The sequence below is a fragment of the Dipodomys spectabilis genome, unplaced genomic scaffold (assembly GCF_019054845.1).
Source record: "Dipodomys spectabilis isolate Male_0828 unplaced genomic scaffold, ASM1905484v1 ptg000188l, whole genome shotgun sequence".
Classification (NCBI taxonomy): domain Eukaryota; kingdom Metazoa; phylum Chordata; class Mammalia; order Rodentia; family Heteromyidae; genus Dipodomys; species Dipodomys spectabilis.
In genome coordinates, this window is record NW_024870865.1 from 882,574 (window position 1) to 899,068 (window position 16,495).

Here is a 16,495-nt window from a genome sequence, read left to right on the forward strand (position 1 = left end):
TTCCCCGGGAGGCCTGGCCCCACCCCAGCATGCCAAATGACATTATTTGAAAAGTGTTGTCAAAGCCAGTGCCAGTGGCTCACACCTGTCACCCTAGCTACTAGGAGGCTGGGGTTTGAGGATCACAATTCAAAGCCAGCCTAGACAGGAAAGTCTAAGAGACTCTTATTTCCAATTAACCACCAAAACAAAAAGCTGGAAGGAAAGCTATGGCTCAAATGGTAAGAGTGCTAGCCATGAGCAAAAAGCTTAGGGACAGCACCTGGGCCTTGAGTTCAAACCCCAGGACCACCACCACCCCCCCCCCACACACAGAGAAGAGTGCCAAGGATCAAGGTCCCTGGTCACTGGTATAAGAATAAGTGGGTCCAAGACCCCCTATGTCCAAGACCATGCTGGAGTGTCTGGGGGTGGGGACTGTGGTCTCCCCGGGGGGCTGTGGCTGCTCAGGGTCAGGGTTGTTGGGAGTCCCAGCTCTGACCCTGTCTGTGTGTGTCTGTGTGTGTCTGTGTCTGTGTGTGTGCATGTGTGTGCGTGCTGTGCTCTGATCTCTGCAGGAGCGGGCAGCAGTGTGCACCACAAGTGTAACAGTGCCAAACACCGCATCATCTCGCCAAAAGTGGAGCCCCGGAGCGGGGGCTATGGGGGCCACGCGGAGGTGCAGCACAACGATGTGTCCGAGGGCAAGCACGAGCCGGGCCACGGCAAGAGCGCCGGCCGGGAGAAGCGGAATGGCAAGGTGGCCAAGCCGGCGCTGCTGCACCAGAACAGCACCGAGGTGTCCTCCACCAACCAGGTGGAGGTCCCGGACACCACCCAGAGCTCCCCCGTGTCCATCAGCAGCGGCCTCAACAGCGACCCGGACATGGTGGACAGCCCCGTGGTCACGGGTGTGTCCAGCATGGCGGTGGCCTCCGTGATGGGCGGCCTGTCCCAGAGCGCCACCGTGTTCATGTCCGAGGTCACCAGCGAGGCTGTGTACACCATGTCCCCCACAGCCGGCCCCAACCACCACCTCCTCTCGCCTGATGCTTCTCAGGGCCTGGTCCTGGCCGTGAGCTCCGACGGCCACAAGTTTGCCTTCCCTACCACGGGCAGCTCGGAGAGCCTGTCCATGCTGCCCAGCAACGTGTCCGAAGAGCTGGTCCTCTCCACCACCCTCGACGGTGGCCGGAAGATTCCAGAAACCACCATGAACTTTGACCCTGACTGTTTCCTCAATAACCCAAAGCAGGGCCAGACGTACGGGGGCGGGGGCCTGAAGGTGGAGATGGTCAGCGCCAACATCCGGCACTCACCGCCCGCCGAGCGGAGCTTCGGCTTCACCAGCGTGCTCACCAAGGAGATAAAGACGGAGGACACGTCCTTCGAGCAGCAGATGGCCAAGGAGGCCTACTCGTCGGCGGCGGCCAGCGCGGGGTCCGGCGCCCTCACGCTGACCGCCGGCTCCAGCCTGCTGCCGTCGGGCGGCGGCCTGAGCCCCAGCACCACCCTGGAGCAGATGGACTTCAGCGCCATCGACTCCAACAAGGACTACGCGTCCAGCTTCAGCCAGGCTGGCCACAGCCCCCACATCCACCAGACCCCGTCCCCCAGCTTCTTCCTGCAGGACACCGGCAAGCCCCTGCCCCTCGAGCAGAACGCCCACGGCGGCCTGAGCGAGTCCGGGGGCGCCTTCGTGATGCCCACGGTGAAGACCGAGGCCTCCTCGCAGACCAGCTCCTGCAGCGGCCGCGTGGAGCCCCGCATGGGCTCCGCCTCCTCGCTGCACCTCATGCAGTTCCAGGCCAACTTCCAAGCCATGACGGCCGACGGCGAGGTCACCATGGAAACCTCGCAGGCCGCCGAGGGGGGCGAGGTGCTCCTCAAGTCCGGGGAGCTGCAGGCCTGCGGCTCCGAGCACTACCTGCAGCCCGAGAGCAACGGGGTGATCCGCACCGCGGGCGGGGTCCCCATCCTCCAGAGCAACGTGGTCCAGGGGCTCTACCCCGTGGCCCAGCCCAGCCTGGGCCACGCCTCCAACATGGAGCTCAGCCTGGACCACTTCGACATCTCCTTCAGCAACCAGTTCTCCGACCTGATCAACGACTTCATCTCGGTGGAGGGGGGCAGCAGCACCATCTACGGGCACCAGCTGGTGTCCGGGGACAGCGCGGCCCTCTCGCAGTCGGAAGACGGGGCGCGCGCGCCCTTCGCCCAGGCCGAGATGTGCGTTCCTTGCTGCAGCCCCCAGCAGGGCAGTCTGCAGCTGAGCAGCGCGGAGGGGGGGGGCCGGCACCATGGCCTACATGCACGTGGCCGAGGTGGTCTCGGCCGCCTCCGCCCAGGGCACCCTGGGGATTCTCCAGCAGAGCGGACGGCTGTTCATGGTGACCGACTACTCCCCAGAGTGGTCCTACCCCGAGGTAAGCCCCGCCCCGCCTGTCCCAAGAGAACCCCATTGGGTGGTCTACTCCCCAGTGTGGGCCTACCCTGAGGTAAGCCCCGCCCCTGCCTGGCCCAAGAGAACCCCATTGGGTGGTCTACTCCTCAGTTTGGGCCTACCCCGAGGTAAGCCCCGCCCCCACCTGTCCCAAGAGAACACCATTGGGTGATCGGGCCTACCCCGAGGTAAGCCCCGCCCCCGCCTGTCCAAAGAGAACCCCATTGGGTGATGGGGCGAGCAAGCTCTCCCTTGGGCAGAAGGCCTGAGGGCGATGCTGTCCCCCTCCCTCCCGCCTGCCCCACCACCGCGGGCCCCACACTTGACCACATCGAGTGGCTTTGGAGTCAGGGCTGTCCCCAGGGCTAGCCGCCTTTCCCGGCTCCATCTGGACACTGCTGCTTCTTGGCTGGGCTGAGTGCACCTAGGTTTTGCCTTGCCTTCCTTTTCTGATCTTTATTTTCCTTCTTTTTTCCCTTTCTTTGTATTGGTTTTTTGTTTGTTTGTTTGGCCTTTGTTTTCTGGTGTGTGTGTGTGTGTGTGTGTGTGTGTGTGTGTGTGTGTGTGTGTGTGTGTGTGTGTGTGTTGGAAAAAAGGAGTCCTAGAGCTGCTTGAAAAGCCATCAGAAATCACTGTCCCGGCCCAAGGTTGGGCCATCCATCCTCCAGGCTGGCCTGCAGTGAACCTAACCAAAACCAGTGAGCCCTTTCTCCCACAGTGAAGGGGAGGCAGGATGGTTCCGAATCTCATCCAGGAGATTCTGACCACCCTCTGCAAAGAAAGGCAGGTCACACGACCCAGCTTCCAAGCTGACCCCACAATACCCTCCCAGGGCCAGCTCACTTGCCCAGGGCACTGACTTTGGGAAGGGAGGTGTCTAAACAGACCATGCTGTCCAAACACGGGGTCTTCCCACAGCATGGATAACAATGGAGCGGTGCCGGTGCCCCATGTGGACACTCAGGAATGTGAGGCTGGGGCTGGATGGTCTGGATTCAAATCCTGGAAGGGAGTATCCTCCGTATCTGTTTAGAGCTAGAGCGGCCGTACTTCACTTTGGATGGGTGTGAAGGAGGGACTAAGTGAAGGACTGACCCAGCACATTCTGCTCCCCTCCCCTCCTCTTGGTCCCCATTCCTTGGGAAGACTCCAGAATGCCCCCCCACCCCACTTCCTGTTAGAGGGCTCAACACCAGCCTACCCTTGTCAGTGCATGAAGCCCAGAAGTGCTGTCAGCGCCTGCCACAGTGCCAGAGGCCCCTGCGGCAGGGATTCAGAGGCGGGGAGGTGAGGGGGGGAGGCGGAGGTGCCCTCTGATCTTACTCATTGACACCTGACTCTCTAGGCCTCAGTTTCTCTATTGGTGCATAGCTGAGAGAGACTGGGCTTGACCCAAGCCCAGGGTTGGAACCCCCAGAATGCACAGAAGCCCACTGCCGGCCCCACGTGCAGGAGCTGGGAGCTGGGAGTCCTGGGCTATCAGCATAGGTCCTGGCTGACTCTGGGTCCTCACTTGGCCACTTGGGGCCTTTGGGGGCTCTGGCCAGAGGGCCCTAAGCCGGCCTAGCCCCCTCTAGTCCTTTTCCAGTTTGACCATCCTAAATTTCATCTGAGTCAGTCAGTGCAGTGGCTCACCACAAGAGGGCGGCGCAGGCACGGCAAACCAAGGCAGTGAGTGGCTCCCGCCCCTTTCCCAGAAGCCCCTGAGTTTTCCAGACACTGGGGAACAAAAGCAGCCCAGCCATCTTGATGTGGGAAACGTCCACCCGGGCCTCCGAGGCCCTGGCAGTGCTGAGGCCCACCTTCCTCCTCGCCCACCCTCCGGCTCTGCAGTGACGCCTGTTCCCCGTGCATCCTCATAGCTTGCCATCCTGGCCTCTTCCAAGACAAGCAGGAGGCTTACGAGGAGCCCTGTGGTAGCCCGGCTAGAGGGGGACCTCTGTGGCCAGCAAGGTGGTTAGGGCCTCTCTTCTGGTCATTCAGAACCCCAGTGCTTCACACACACACACACACACACACTACTCCTGCATCCCCAGCATGTGCCCTGGCACTCGGAGCCCTCCATCGCAGAAACCTCAGATGGCATCTGCTGCTCCCTTCCTGTCCCCCCTCCTCCCTCCCTCCCTCCTGCGTCACCTCCCACCCCCGGCTCCCGCTGCACCACCAGGCAGACGAGACTGCAATTACAGCTCTCAGGCGTGCGTGCACGTCATAAGCGACTCGGCATGGCCCCAGGGGAGTGGTTGCCATGGGAACAGTCTTCTGAACTGATGGGTGCTGGGGCTTCCCGCAGCGGTTTCCATGGAGAAGGTCCTGATGCTCTCCAGCAATTTCCGCAGTTCTTTGTCCTCTCCCCCCACCCCCTGCCCTGCAGGCCCAGCATCAGCTGCGGATTGGGGTCATTATTTCCCCCTCACATGGTCATTGTTTGTTAGTGGCCTTTTGAAGTCTCCTACATCCCAGGGTCCAGGAAGGACAGTGCCCCAAGCCCGCCTCTAGGTGTTCTGGCCATCTCAGCCCAGCACCCCCTCCCAGTCCCCCAACCTGATACTTAGCCTCTCTGAGCAAACATAGGTCAGGACCAAAGGCCCTGAGGGTCAGAGGGACCCTCAGTGCCACCCAGAGGGACTGGGCCACTTGCCTGAGGACACAATCCTGAGCTCTGGCCACTGTCCCCACACTTTGGCTGTGAGAGGGACTTCTCTCTTAAGCCATCCTAGCTCACCAAGATTGCTGGGGTACACCTGGGAGAATAGGCCTTTTCATGCTCGATCCTGGTGAAGAATGAGGTCCCTTCCAGGGCAGGGATGAGCCAGGACCACGGGGACGCCAAGAAAGAATGAGGGACTGACCGGAAGAGAGGCTCTTGGCTGGCCTGGGGTAGCGGCCAGGGAGCTGGGCCAGGACCGCAGTGGCCAGCCGCCCCCACAGCCGCTGGACACCTCAGTCTCCAGAAGAGACTCTTGGCCTTCTCCGGCCTGGTCGCCAGATGGCGCTCTCCACCCTGACCAGCGCTGCTGCTCTCCACAGCCCCCCCCTCCCCCCTGCAGGGAAAGGTGTTTACTTGTTTGGGGGTGGGGTGGATGAGCCTCTGGGGTGGGTCCACCCGAGGTTAGCCAGGAGAGCCAGAGGCCAGCACCTCACACTCTGCATCCTGGGGAGAGACTCCCCTCTCCGAGTGACCAGCCCCTCTTCTTGGCTCAGCTGTAAGTAGGGGACCTACAATGCCTGGCCTGGCTGGGGCTCCATGGTGCCTGCCAGCAATCACCAGCGGGAACAAAGGCTTTGAATCAGGACTGCCAGAGTCTGGGACACGAGGCTACTCTCCCAGCTCTGCACCCCGCCCCCCCCCCCCTTCTTCTAGGCTAGCCCAAGAGGAAGCTAGGGAAGAAGCACCCAGCTTCTGGGATGCTCTGCCACCCTGCCCTGGGGACTTGGGGTCCTGGGGCGAGGACGGTCGTGCCTCCCTGCTGGGCTGCAGGGTCTGGTACCTGCATGTGCAGACCTGGAGAGGACCCTGCCCAGCACCTCACACAGTCCCTTCTCCAAGCCATACCTCGGATTCCCAGGACAGTCTCCGATGCCCTCCACCTCTGAGCCCCTCACCCCATCTTTCTGTTCCTACAATCTTGACCCTCGCTTCTTGGGCCCCTCCCCTGACCTTATCCCACAATGCCCTAGGGACCTAAGGGCTGCTAGCCCCCAGGTGACCCTAAGATGCTCAGACGTGTTTTCAAACCTTAGAATTTCTAGCTCTTTCCACAAGGCTATGACAAAGTCTTGTCTGTCCTGAGGTCTGGCTGGCCCGTTTTTTTCTCAGGTTCATCTTGGCTGAAAACCTCACCCACCCACCCCTGCCCCCACCTGGTTACTGTCTGGGACTTTAAGTTGTGCTGGACTGTTTTGGGGACCACCTCCCGAGGTTAGGGGAGTCTGGCAGCAGGCCTGGAAGAGATGCTTGCACAAGTCTGGCCTCCCTGGAAGGTTCGGGTGTGGCCCAGGAATCTGTATCTTTCACCAGCAGCCCCACCTCCTGAGCAAGTGGCCGCAGGGTTCTTCCCTGGGCTGCATCCTGGGTCTCCCTGCTCCATCTCTGTTCCCCTCTGTCCCCTCCAGGGAGGCGTGAAGGTCCTCATCACAGGCCCGTGGCAAGAAGCCAGCAATAACTACAGCTGCCTGTTCGACCAGATCTCAGTGCCTGCATCCTTGATCCAGCCCGGGGTGCTGCGCTGCTACTGCCCAGGTGAGCAAGGGCCCCACCCACAACCGAGAGCGGGCGGTGGGGGGATGGCCCGGCCTGGGCTCAGCAGGCCTTGAACAAGTCGGGTCATTACTCTGGTTCTTTGTCTGTTACCATGTCATTCATCATCTGGGGCCATGGATGCCATATTGGATAGGACACACAGGCAGGATCAGCTGGGAATAGACAGGGACACTAAGCTAGGCAGAGGATGAAGGCTGGGGGAAGGGGAAGTAGGGGGAGGGGGCGGGGCAGGGAGATCCCCCAGGGAGTGACCCAGGGGTCCTGGCTGGCTTTTCTTGGACATCATTAAGGCTTGAACTCAAAATTTGGTGCTCTCGCTCATTTGTTTTTATTTTTCACTCAAAGCCAGCACTCTGCCACTTGAGCCAGAGTTCCACTTCTGACGTTTTGCTGGCAAATGGTAGATCAGAGTCTCATGGATTTTCCTGTCCAGGCTGGCTGGATCCTTCCCTGGCATCCTCTTGAATAGCTAGGATTACAGGGGGGAGCCACCAGCGCCTGGCTTCGGCTGGGTTGGCTTTATAAAGCATAATTTAGAGAGCGGCGCTTAGGACCGCCTGCCGTGGTCAGAAGCTGAGGGGTGAATGGGACACGGGGGCCGGCGGCCGCCTCCACAGCAGAGCACCCCTCTCTCCCCCAGGCCTTCAACACCTTGCCTGGTTTGGCGTCCCTGTCTAGTCCTGTCCTTGCCCTCCGGCTGTCACTGCCCCCCAGTGGCCTCTGTGAGGGTTGGGCTGGCACCTTTTCTTGGTCGCCATTATGTCCCCAGGGCTATCAAAGCACCTGGCATGACCAGAGGGTCCTGGGGGGGATGGGGGTGGGGTGGGGATAGTCTGTGAAGCTCCCCTGGAGCTCTCTGCTCCCCGGGCTAGAGTTGGAGGGACCCCACTGCATGGCTTGTCTCCTGCACTGGTCAGCTGCTGGGTGAAGATCAGGAGAGGCAGAAAGCCGCAGCGAGGAGGAAAGCGTGGCTAAGGGAAGAGGGACCGACCTCATGTTAGCTAGGAGAGGGGCAGGAGGGAGGAAGAGGAATCAAGGCTGCAGAGCATGAGCAGAAATGGCCTCCAAATTCCATGTGGGCCTCTCCAATGTGTGCAGCCCCTGCCCCGGTGTCTTCCTATCATGCTCCGCCCCCAGCATGAAAGCCAGAGCCGACAGCAAACCTTCCACATCTCACCTCAGCCTCCCCTTTTGGCCTAGCTCCAAAGCCTGGCCTCCCTAGCTCAGCCTCTTCCAGCTCCAGCGACCTCCCCCAGCAGGCCCTGTCCACACCAGCCACAAGGCCCTCCCAGGCCCCTGTGCCCCGGGAGGCCCTGCCGGGCCTGGGTGGCTGCCAGCCTAGATGCCAGCCCAGGCTGGGTCGGTCACCACAGCATGGCAACAAGGGCAGCGTGTTATTAAACTGTCTGCTTTATCGCCTGCCGTTGGAAGGGGACTCGCCCGGCCTATAAATAGATGCCACTTCCTGTGCCCGCTTCTGGCTGGCTGGAGACCCAGACCCTGAGTCAGTTACCTGACAAAGGGCCTGCCTCTGTGCATCATGCACACACACGCCCTGCAGGTCAGGGCCTGGAGGATTCTGGGAGCTGGAGCTGCCCACTCCCAGGGAACCCCCAGTTAGCCAGGTCCCACCTTTGTGACTTTAGCTTGAAGGTTGGCCTCTATGGCCCTCAGCTTCTGCTTTTCTATATACCTCCTTCCAGATGCATGAGAGAATGAATGAATGAATGAATGAATGAATGAATGAATGAATGAATGGAGAAGGCTCAGGGAACATCTGGCTCTGAGCTGGGTGAATGAGGCTTCGCGCTTGCTTCTGCAGGGGAGGGTGAGGAGTGGGAAGCAGGGCTGTTGGAACTCAGGAGGCCGTGGGCTGGTCCCACCGCACTTCTGCTCCCCTAAGTAGGCAAGGCAGTAGGAAACGCAGAGCCTCTGCTTGGCCACCTTCTCCCCCAGACATCCATCCTCCTCTGTGTCACTGAGGTGGGGCCCTCTGAGTGTCCTTAACTCCATTCATTTGAGACCAGAGTTTCAGACCCCAGGCTGGAACTCCAGGAGTTCCACATGCCAGGGCTGGCCCCTCGCCCCCTACCTAGAGAGACATGGGGAAGGGCAGAGAAAGGAAATTCAGTACATGGTGGCCACAGGAAGACAGCATTTTGTACATCATCAGCCGTCTTCCCCGAGCAGGGGGGTGCCGTAAGTGAAATGCAGAGATTAGAGGTGTGCAGTCACAGCCCCAGTCACTAATGCCATGCTGGTAGCCAGAGGTGGCTTCAGCCATGCTCTGGACTGGCCAGGCTGGGAAGGCCTTGTTACAGTGCATCTGGAATGGTCACTGGCATCCGGCAGGTTGCCCACTTTCCACGTCTTTGTGTCATTCTCTCTTGCAAGAGGGACATTCCAAATGGAGGCTGGGAGGCCTTGCATTTATCCTGCCTTTAGTTTAGTTCATTTGGGGGCCCAAGTAAGTAGTCAGTGCTTCTCAGGAAAAAAGGAGCACCTGTGACTTCATTCATTCATTCCTTCCCTCACTTTCCAAACCCTTTTTTTTTTTTTTAGTATTTTCTGCTCGCCACATACTGGCAAGTGCCTTGAATGAGGCAAAGAATAAGATTCAGCCCCTAACTGGGGTTCCTGAACCTTAAGATCTCCCAACTCCAGACAGATGGGGCTGTGGAAAGCAACTCCTGTCCTTCAAGTTGATTGCCGCCTGCCAGACACTTCATCTTTGTTCTGGTGCTTGAAGGAAAGCTTGAAGGCAGAGCCAGATGGGTCTCAGCAAGAGGCAGGGCTCAGAGACTGTTGCGTGGAAGCCAGGCCAGGCATGATTCAGGAAGAGGGGGCACAAATGGTCACTGCCTACCAGCCTGGCCACCTGACCCACCTGACTGGGCAAAATGACCTCTCCTGATGCCCAGGCAGTCCCTGCACCGTCACTGGTAGGAGGAGACACATGTGCAGAGTGTCTGGCTCCTACAGGACTCCTTGGTCGCTCCAGGGTCCACAGAGAGCCTGCCAAGCTGGGGCACTGAGCTATAAGGGGCAGAAAGCAGGAGAAGATAGAGAAATCTATGGTGGGAAGATGGCTGACCAGCAAGCTCCATCCTGGCTTCCTGGGAGAGCCCCAAAGGCCAATAACAAAAGACACTCAAAATGTGTTAAAGCAGCTCACTCAACCAAGACTTATAGGGCTGGGAATGTGGCTTAGCAGTAGAGTGCTTGCCTAGCATGCATGAAGCCTTAGGTTTGATTCCTCAGTACCACATAAACAGAAAAAGCTGGAAGTGGTGCTGTGGCTCAAGTAGTAGAGTGCTAGCCTTGAGCACAGAGAAGCTCAAGGACAGTGCCCAGACCCTAAGTTCAAGCTCCACAACTGGCCAAAAAAAACAGACTTATTGAAGGGTCAGAATCCAACTCACAGCAGTGACCTTGACAACCAGACAGGAAGAGCTAGCCTGACTCAGTTCCCACAAAACCAGGGGCTAGCAGTATATGCCATTGTTTCATGGTAGAAGAAGGGAAGCGAGAGTTTCCTTCAGATAGATGCTGAGACGTACCACCAATGGGGCTGATGAATGGTGGGATGGGCTGCCAGTCATAGGAAGGGTGGGAGAAAGCCTCCACTCCAAGCAGAGGACAAAGGAAATGGGAAGGCCTTGAGGCAGGAAGAGGTTTGGTGCATTGGAGGAGTTCAAAGTCAGCTGACTGACTGCTGGATACTTGGTAGAACAGGAACCTTTGAACTCGGTGAGGTTGGAGGAGATGGTAGGGACCGCAACAAGTCAGGCCCCACCTCCTAAGTGATGGGAAGGAATCTGATTTACTTTTATTCACAATGAGAAGCCATGCATGTGAAACAAGAGAGTGACCTCTTCTAAGCTATGAATCTACAGAGGTGATTTTTGGAGAATGGGCCGTGGGGAGGAAGAACAGGAGCAAGAAAGCCATGGGAAGAGGGCAGAGGGGCAATCTTTAGTGAGTTAAGGAAGATGGCACCTTGGGCAACTTACTGCACTGCTTCCCCATGAGAGGTGTTTCAGGATGGTCTCCACCCCATCCGGGTAGGAATGGTACCAGGTGCTACATGAGTCCAGGAGAGAGATGGCCACAGCGTGGACAAGGGCAGAAGCAGAAGAGACAGAGAACACATGGAGTCGGACTCTGATGGGTGGAGCAACTAGAAGGGAGAAGGCCAGTTAAAGAAGCCTGAGGGGGTGGGGCTGGTACCCAGGACACCACGACAGCCCCCTGCACTGCATCCTGGGAAGACAGGAATTCTGGGAGTATCTGGGACTGTGCTGATGCTGGCATGTAGTGGACCGTCTGCTGTGGGCCGGGTCCTGTGGGCTGGCACACCTGGCTTCCAGGGGAAGGGGGGGCAGCTCCCCTATGCCAGCTGAGATGCAGCCATGGTGGGAACCCATGGGGAGTGTGCTGCCAGCCCTTCCTTCCTGTGGGTAGTGCAGGCAGACCTCCAGGGGAGGCGAGTAACCACGAGCTTGGCTGTCTGCCTGGGGACACGAGCAGAGCCACCGGAGGCTCTGAACTCAGAGTGTGTGTGTGTGTGTGTGTGTGTGTGTGTGTGTGTGTGTGTGTGTCCCCAGAGAGGCACCGCAGGAGGCCCTGTCACCAGAGCCACAGGCCCTGTGGGTTCGGGCTGTGGCCAGGATGGGATGTGCAGGAGAAAACTCGCAGGTCCCCAGGGCCAACACAAAGTGACTACTGGCTGCCGACGTCCTGCCTGGCTGGACAGAGGCCATGAGCCAGTGAGTGAGATTTCCCACCGGCAGTGAGGTAGAGCTGCAGAAGTCCTCCGAGGGAGGCCAGCGCTGGGCCCAGTCCCCAGGAGCAGCTGACTTGGATGGCTTCCCTATGCTCGTAAACATCTGAAAGCCCGGAGCCCAAACAGTAACGTGATCCCCGTGTGTCCTCCCTGGAAATCCGGCCTGGGAGGCCCTGGGCGTGGGTTCCAGAAAAGTAGCAGAAAGAACATATAATCTGGTGCCTACCAGGGGAGGAGGGCTGGTGGCTTGGGGTATGCTCACCTAGGATAGTTCATGGGGTCATCTTTTTTTGGGGGGGAGAGGGGGCACAGGCGAGTCCCAAGATCCTAACAGAGGTGGCGGAGTGGCAGCCACCACCCCAGAGCTAAAGCACACCTCTGCCACTGCCAGCTGGCTTTCCTAGAGCCACAAATGAGCTCCGCAAGGGTCTTGCTTCTAAAACACCACCTGGGCATTGAGGGAGGTGCAGACTCCACGCTGGCATCCCCAGCTCAAGTGCTCAGGGTCCGTGGCCTTCTCAGATAGTACATCAAGTGAGTCAGAAGAGAAATTCCAACAAAAAGCCCCCGAGTGCCACCAAGGTTGAGTGGGGTGGGGGGATTGTTCATTCCCTCCTTCAGCCTGTCTAGCCCTGATCCTGCCCTCCCAGGGAGATCACACGGTCCTGCTAAGTTGAGGAGGGGTGGTGGGCAGAGAAGTTGCTGGGCCTTGAGGAAGGAGCGGGCCAGGCGGGGGTTAAGGAGAGCTGGAGGCTGTCGGCTCTCACTCACCCCGCATCTGACTTCTTTCTTTTTTTCCCTTTCAGCCCACGACACGGGTCTGGTGACCCTACAAGTTGCCTTCAACAACCAGATCATCTCCAACTCGGTGGTGTTTGAGTACAAAGCTCGGGCTCTGCCCACACTCCCTTCCTCCCAGCACGACTGGCTGTCCTTGGACGGTAAGGACCACATCTGGTCAGCTGGCCAGGCATGGAGGGACCGGGACACCTGGCACACACAAGATAGGAACTGAAAAGAAGCTCTGAGAGAGGGCAGGAGAGGGTGTTAGTGTTGGCCATGGGAGCCGGCACACATCAGGCTGTGGGCACAGACATTGTGGTCTGGCCGGCCAATGGTCAGACTCCAGCGAGGCCTTTCCCTGGGACAGAATGCAGCGTGTAGGCCTGACTAGCACTGTCACTCACCGAGGTATGTGATGGTTAGATAAACTGAGAGTCCCTTTATGGATCAACCCCAAGTGGCAAGGTCCAGGGGGGCCATCTGTGTATTTCCACCAGGGGGGCAAGGACTCCTGGAAGCATCAGCAAGTTCCAGGGGGTCTTAGGAATGACAGCTATGTGTGAGGCTGGGAACTCCCGGGGGGTTCAGAGACTCGGACAGCCAGGCTGTGTCCAGGGCATCAGCCTTTTCCAGGGCCTCGCTAGTCAGATTGTCTCCCATCAAGCTCCTGCCCACCACAGCTTCTGAGACAAAGCCAGGGTGATGACTGTGGCTGAGTGCACCTCAGAGGGGGCCAACAGGGTGGGTCTTCAGGGAGAGAGCGGCCAGCATTGGCTGTGGGGTTGTGAGTGGCAACCGTGTTCAGACACTGCAGCGTTACAGCGTGTCCGCCAGGCTGTGTGGACACTAGGGTCAGAGGCTGTCTTCCTCCAGCTGGGTGTGTCTCACGATGCCCCAGAGCTGGTGAGACCTGGGGGAAGGGGGCAGAAGCCAGCCTGGTCTATGCTTAGGGAACACAGTGGGAGGAGGGCTGACCATGACCTTGGTATGGGAGACCATCGAGGTGACTGTGGGGACACGCAGTGGCTCTGCGGGTCTGGCTGAGCTGGGCCTGGGCCTGGGTAAGGTCAGTGCCCCTCCACCAGCCACAGCAGCCCTCCTGTTGAACGCCGTCTGCTGGGCAGCTTTCCATAGCCTCAGCTTTCTGCCGGACTCGGCCACGATGACAACAGGGTGCCTGGCACCCGTCCTGGCCGGTGCACCCACAGGAGCCATCCCAGAGGTGGTACGGGGTCAGCAGGCTCTGCACCCTGGCAGAGCCGCCTTGGCAGTGTCCCTGGCCCAGGCCGGGGCCAGCCAGAGCTTGGGGCGCTGACCCGGGGGATGTAACGGAGAAGGGCAGGGTGACCAAGGGCTCCTGTTCAGGAAATCCGGTTTCAATGTTGCAGAACCAGCGAGGAAGGGAGCAGGGAGCTCCGCGGGGCCAGGTTGGCCCTGGGTGACCCAGTGGGCCCGGGGAGGTCGCGGGACGCGTGCAGGACCCGCCTCGGGGATGGGGCGGCTGCAGAACGCAGAGGCCCAGCCCGGCAGCCCGTTGGCACACAGGACACAGGAAATACACCTCGGGAGCCAGCTGCACCCTGGGTGCTGCGGGGACGCCCCGCCCGCCGCCAGGGCCCCCGCAGGACCCCTGCGCGCCCTGGGGGTGGGGGGCGCCGAGCGCACCTGGCGGGAGCAGCGCCGAGCTCCCCGACGGATGCTCGGGATTCACCCACCCGGCCCGCGCTACCGGGAGACCGGGCGGCCGCGGGGCGGCGCCGGGCGCAGGGGTCCCCGCCCTGACCGGCTGCGAACTCGGGGTCCGGGCCGGTGCTGGGGTGAGCCCCTCCCCCTCCACCCCCCCCCCCCCGCAGCTCGGGGCCCCCAGGCGCGTTCTCCTTCCCGGCTCGCCGACTCGCTGCGCGCGCAGCTGTGGGGGGGAGGGGCGCGCGGGGGAGGGGACTGCGGCGCGGCGGGGGGGGGGGGGTGCGCGCGCACGCACTCACCCACACGCGCGCCCACGCGAGCGCGCACGCGCGCAGCCGGCGCGCAGCCGCAATGCGGGGTTCTTAGCGCAAAGCGGGCGGCCCAGGCTCCCGCGGGGCTGCGGGGCTGCGGGGCGACGCGCCGCCCGGTGCCGCAGCACGGCGGGGGGTTGGAGGAGCGTGTCCCCCGCCCCCGGCTTGCGGAGGCACCGCGAGGCCCTGGAACCGGGGTCCCCACCCCGGGGTCCGGGGCGCGGTCTGCCGCTCCCTCGCCCGGCGCGGGAAGTCCTGTCTCCGGGGTTCAACCCTGGATCTGTGTGCGGGGGGGGGGGGGGGGGCGGGCTGGGGGCTGGGGCCGCCGCGGCCGCCACCGCGACCGGGCCTGGGTCCCTCCCGAGTCCCAGTCCGGATCCCCGCGTCTCAGTCCCCGCGTCTCAGCCCGATCCCCGCGTCCCGCATCTCAGCCCGGGTCCCCGCGTCTCAGCCCGATCCCCGCGTCCCGCATCTCAGCCCGATCCCCGCGTCCCGCATCTCAGCCCGATCTCAGCCCGATCCCCGCGTCTCAGTCCCCGCATCTCAGCCCGGGTCCCCGCGTCCCTCTCCCGCAGGCAGCTTCTGTCCGTCCACCGGGAGGGGTGGGATGGGCGGGCATCGTTGAACGGTCACGACACTGACACGGGCACCCCGAGGTCCCGGAGCCTTAGCTGGGCCGCGGCCGGCAGAGCCGCCTGGGGAGGCCGGGAACGGCCTTGGCCCCGCTCAGGCCTCCAGCCGAGGCTCCCGGCTCCCCGGTGCCCCCATGCACAGGGTGGGGGCTGTCTGTGGAGACCTCCGCAGGCATGAATGCAGGTGTGAATGAGAGTGCACCCCGGACACTAGGGCGGGGAAGCCCCCGGGGAAGACAGGCCCTGCCCTGAGACCCGAGCCCCTGCAGGCCAAGAGGCGTTCAGGGAGGCCGGGAAAGGCAGCTGGCTTTGGCAGGGGCTGACTGGGAACTGCCATTTTCACCATTTCTTCCCCAGAGAGCAAGACGCAGAATAGATTTTCCCAGGACCTTACCCCAGGTCGTTTGCACAGGATCCTAGTGGTGGTCTGAGTGGGTAGCTGTTCACATGTACTTGCATAGAGACCCTCCTCCTCCAGGCTGGAAGTAGGCAGGCAAGGAGGCAGACTGGGGAGACCATCTGAGATGCCCCCAAATCCCAAGCCTACAAGATGACTTTGCCCAGAGGGGTGAACTGTTGGTTTAGACTGTTGTGCTGGGCCAGTGTTTGAGATGAGAATAGACCCAGACTGGGCCACACTGCATCACTGGAACTCTGGCCAAGGGCGCTGGGACACCTCTAGGTGACCTTGTCCCTGAAAGAGAAGATGAGTGGACTTTGCAGCCCATTCTTGCTCATAGCCTTCAATTCTCCCCGGGGCCAGGCTGAGAAGAGTGCAGGCCCCTTGTTCCCACCTCCACCCTCTTTGCCCCTTTCTCAGAACCTCAATAAGCTTCTCTGATGACCGAGTCTCCTGCCAAGGTGAGAAGATTGGAGTGAGAGATGCAGTTTTTTTCTGGGCTGGTTCCCCGGGGCAGGCCTCACACCACAGAGGAAAGCAGGAACCCCATTATGGAGAAGTTTGCTTCCTGCAGCAGCCTGAGGACAGGCTGTTTTCCAGGCCCAGACCTCTGACCTCAGGGGGGCAGCCTGGCTCTAGGCTCAGGTTTGGGGGAAGATAAAACCTTTCCATGTCTGATGAGATGAGCTCAGGTGAAAGGCGGAACGTGAAGCAGGGGTGGGTCCTGGCTCAGCCCTGCTCTCTGGGTCGCCTGGCGTTTCTCCTGTAGTCTTGTGGTACATGCAAGGGGGTGTTAGCAACAGGCTCTGCCCACCAGGGCTGGGAGACCCCACACTGATTGAGGGCCCTGGACTCTAGGGATGCCTCCAATCTGAGGACTTGGAGATCCTGGATGGTGTCCAGCTGTGACACTGGCCCCAGGAGGCCTCTAGACCCTTCTTTCTTGCTGGGTGCCATTCCAGGGCTCTCTGACGAGGGGACATGTGGCAGGCTTGCAGACTGTGCACTCATCCCCACCAGAGCCTGCTGTGAGACCCCAGCATGGGAAACCGTATGGTTTCTCCAGATGTTGCCAAGGGAATTATGATTTTTGTGCAATTACTGGTATGTTCCCAGCGCTGGGCGCAGATGCAAGGAAGGCGAGCGCTCACAGGAAGCTGCGTGCTCAGGAACGACCGGGGACTGCCAGAGCAGGTGCTGGCACCAGCTTC

At 60.6% G+C, this 16,495-nt stretch overlaps 1 protein-coding gene across 1 annotated transcript in view; it reads left to right on the plus strand.

Annotated features, from left to right (window-relative positions):
- Camta1 (calmodulin binding transcription activator 1) overlaps positions 1–16,495 on the plus strand; it is a 731,341-nt gene that overhangs the window by 646,007 nt on the left and 68,839 nt on the right. The window contains 4 exon segments of the mRNA XM_042695784.1: positions 558–2,263; positions 2,265–2,405; positions 6,539–6,665; positions 12,279–12,413. Coding sequence (XP_042551718.1) covers positions 558–2,263; positions 2,265–2,405; positions 6,539–6,665; positions 12,279–12,413 — 2,109 coding nt within the window.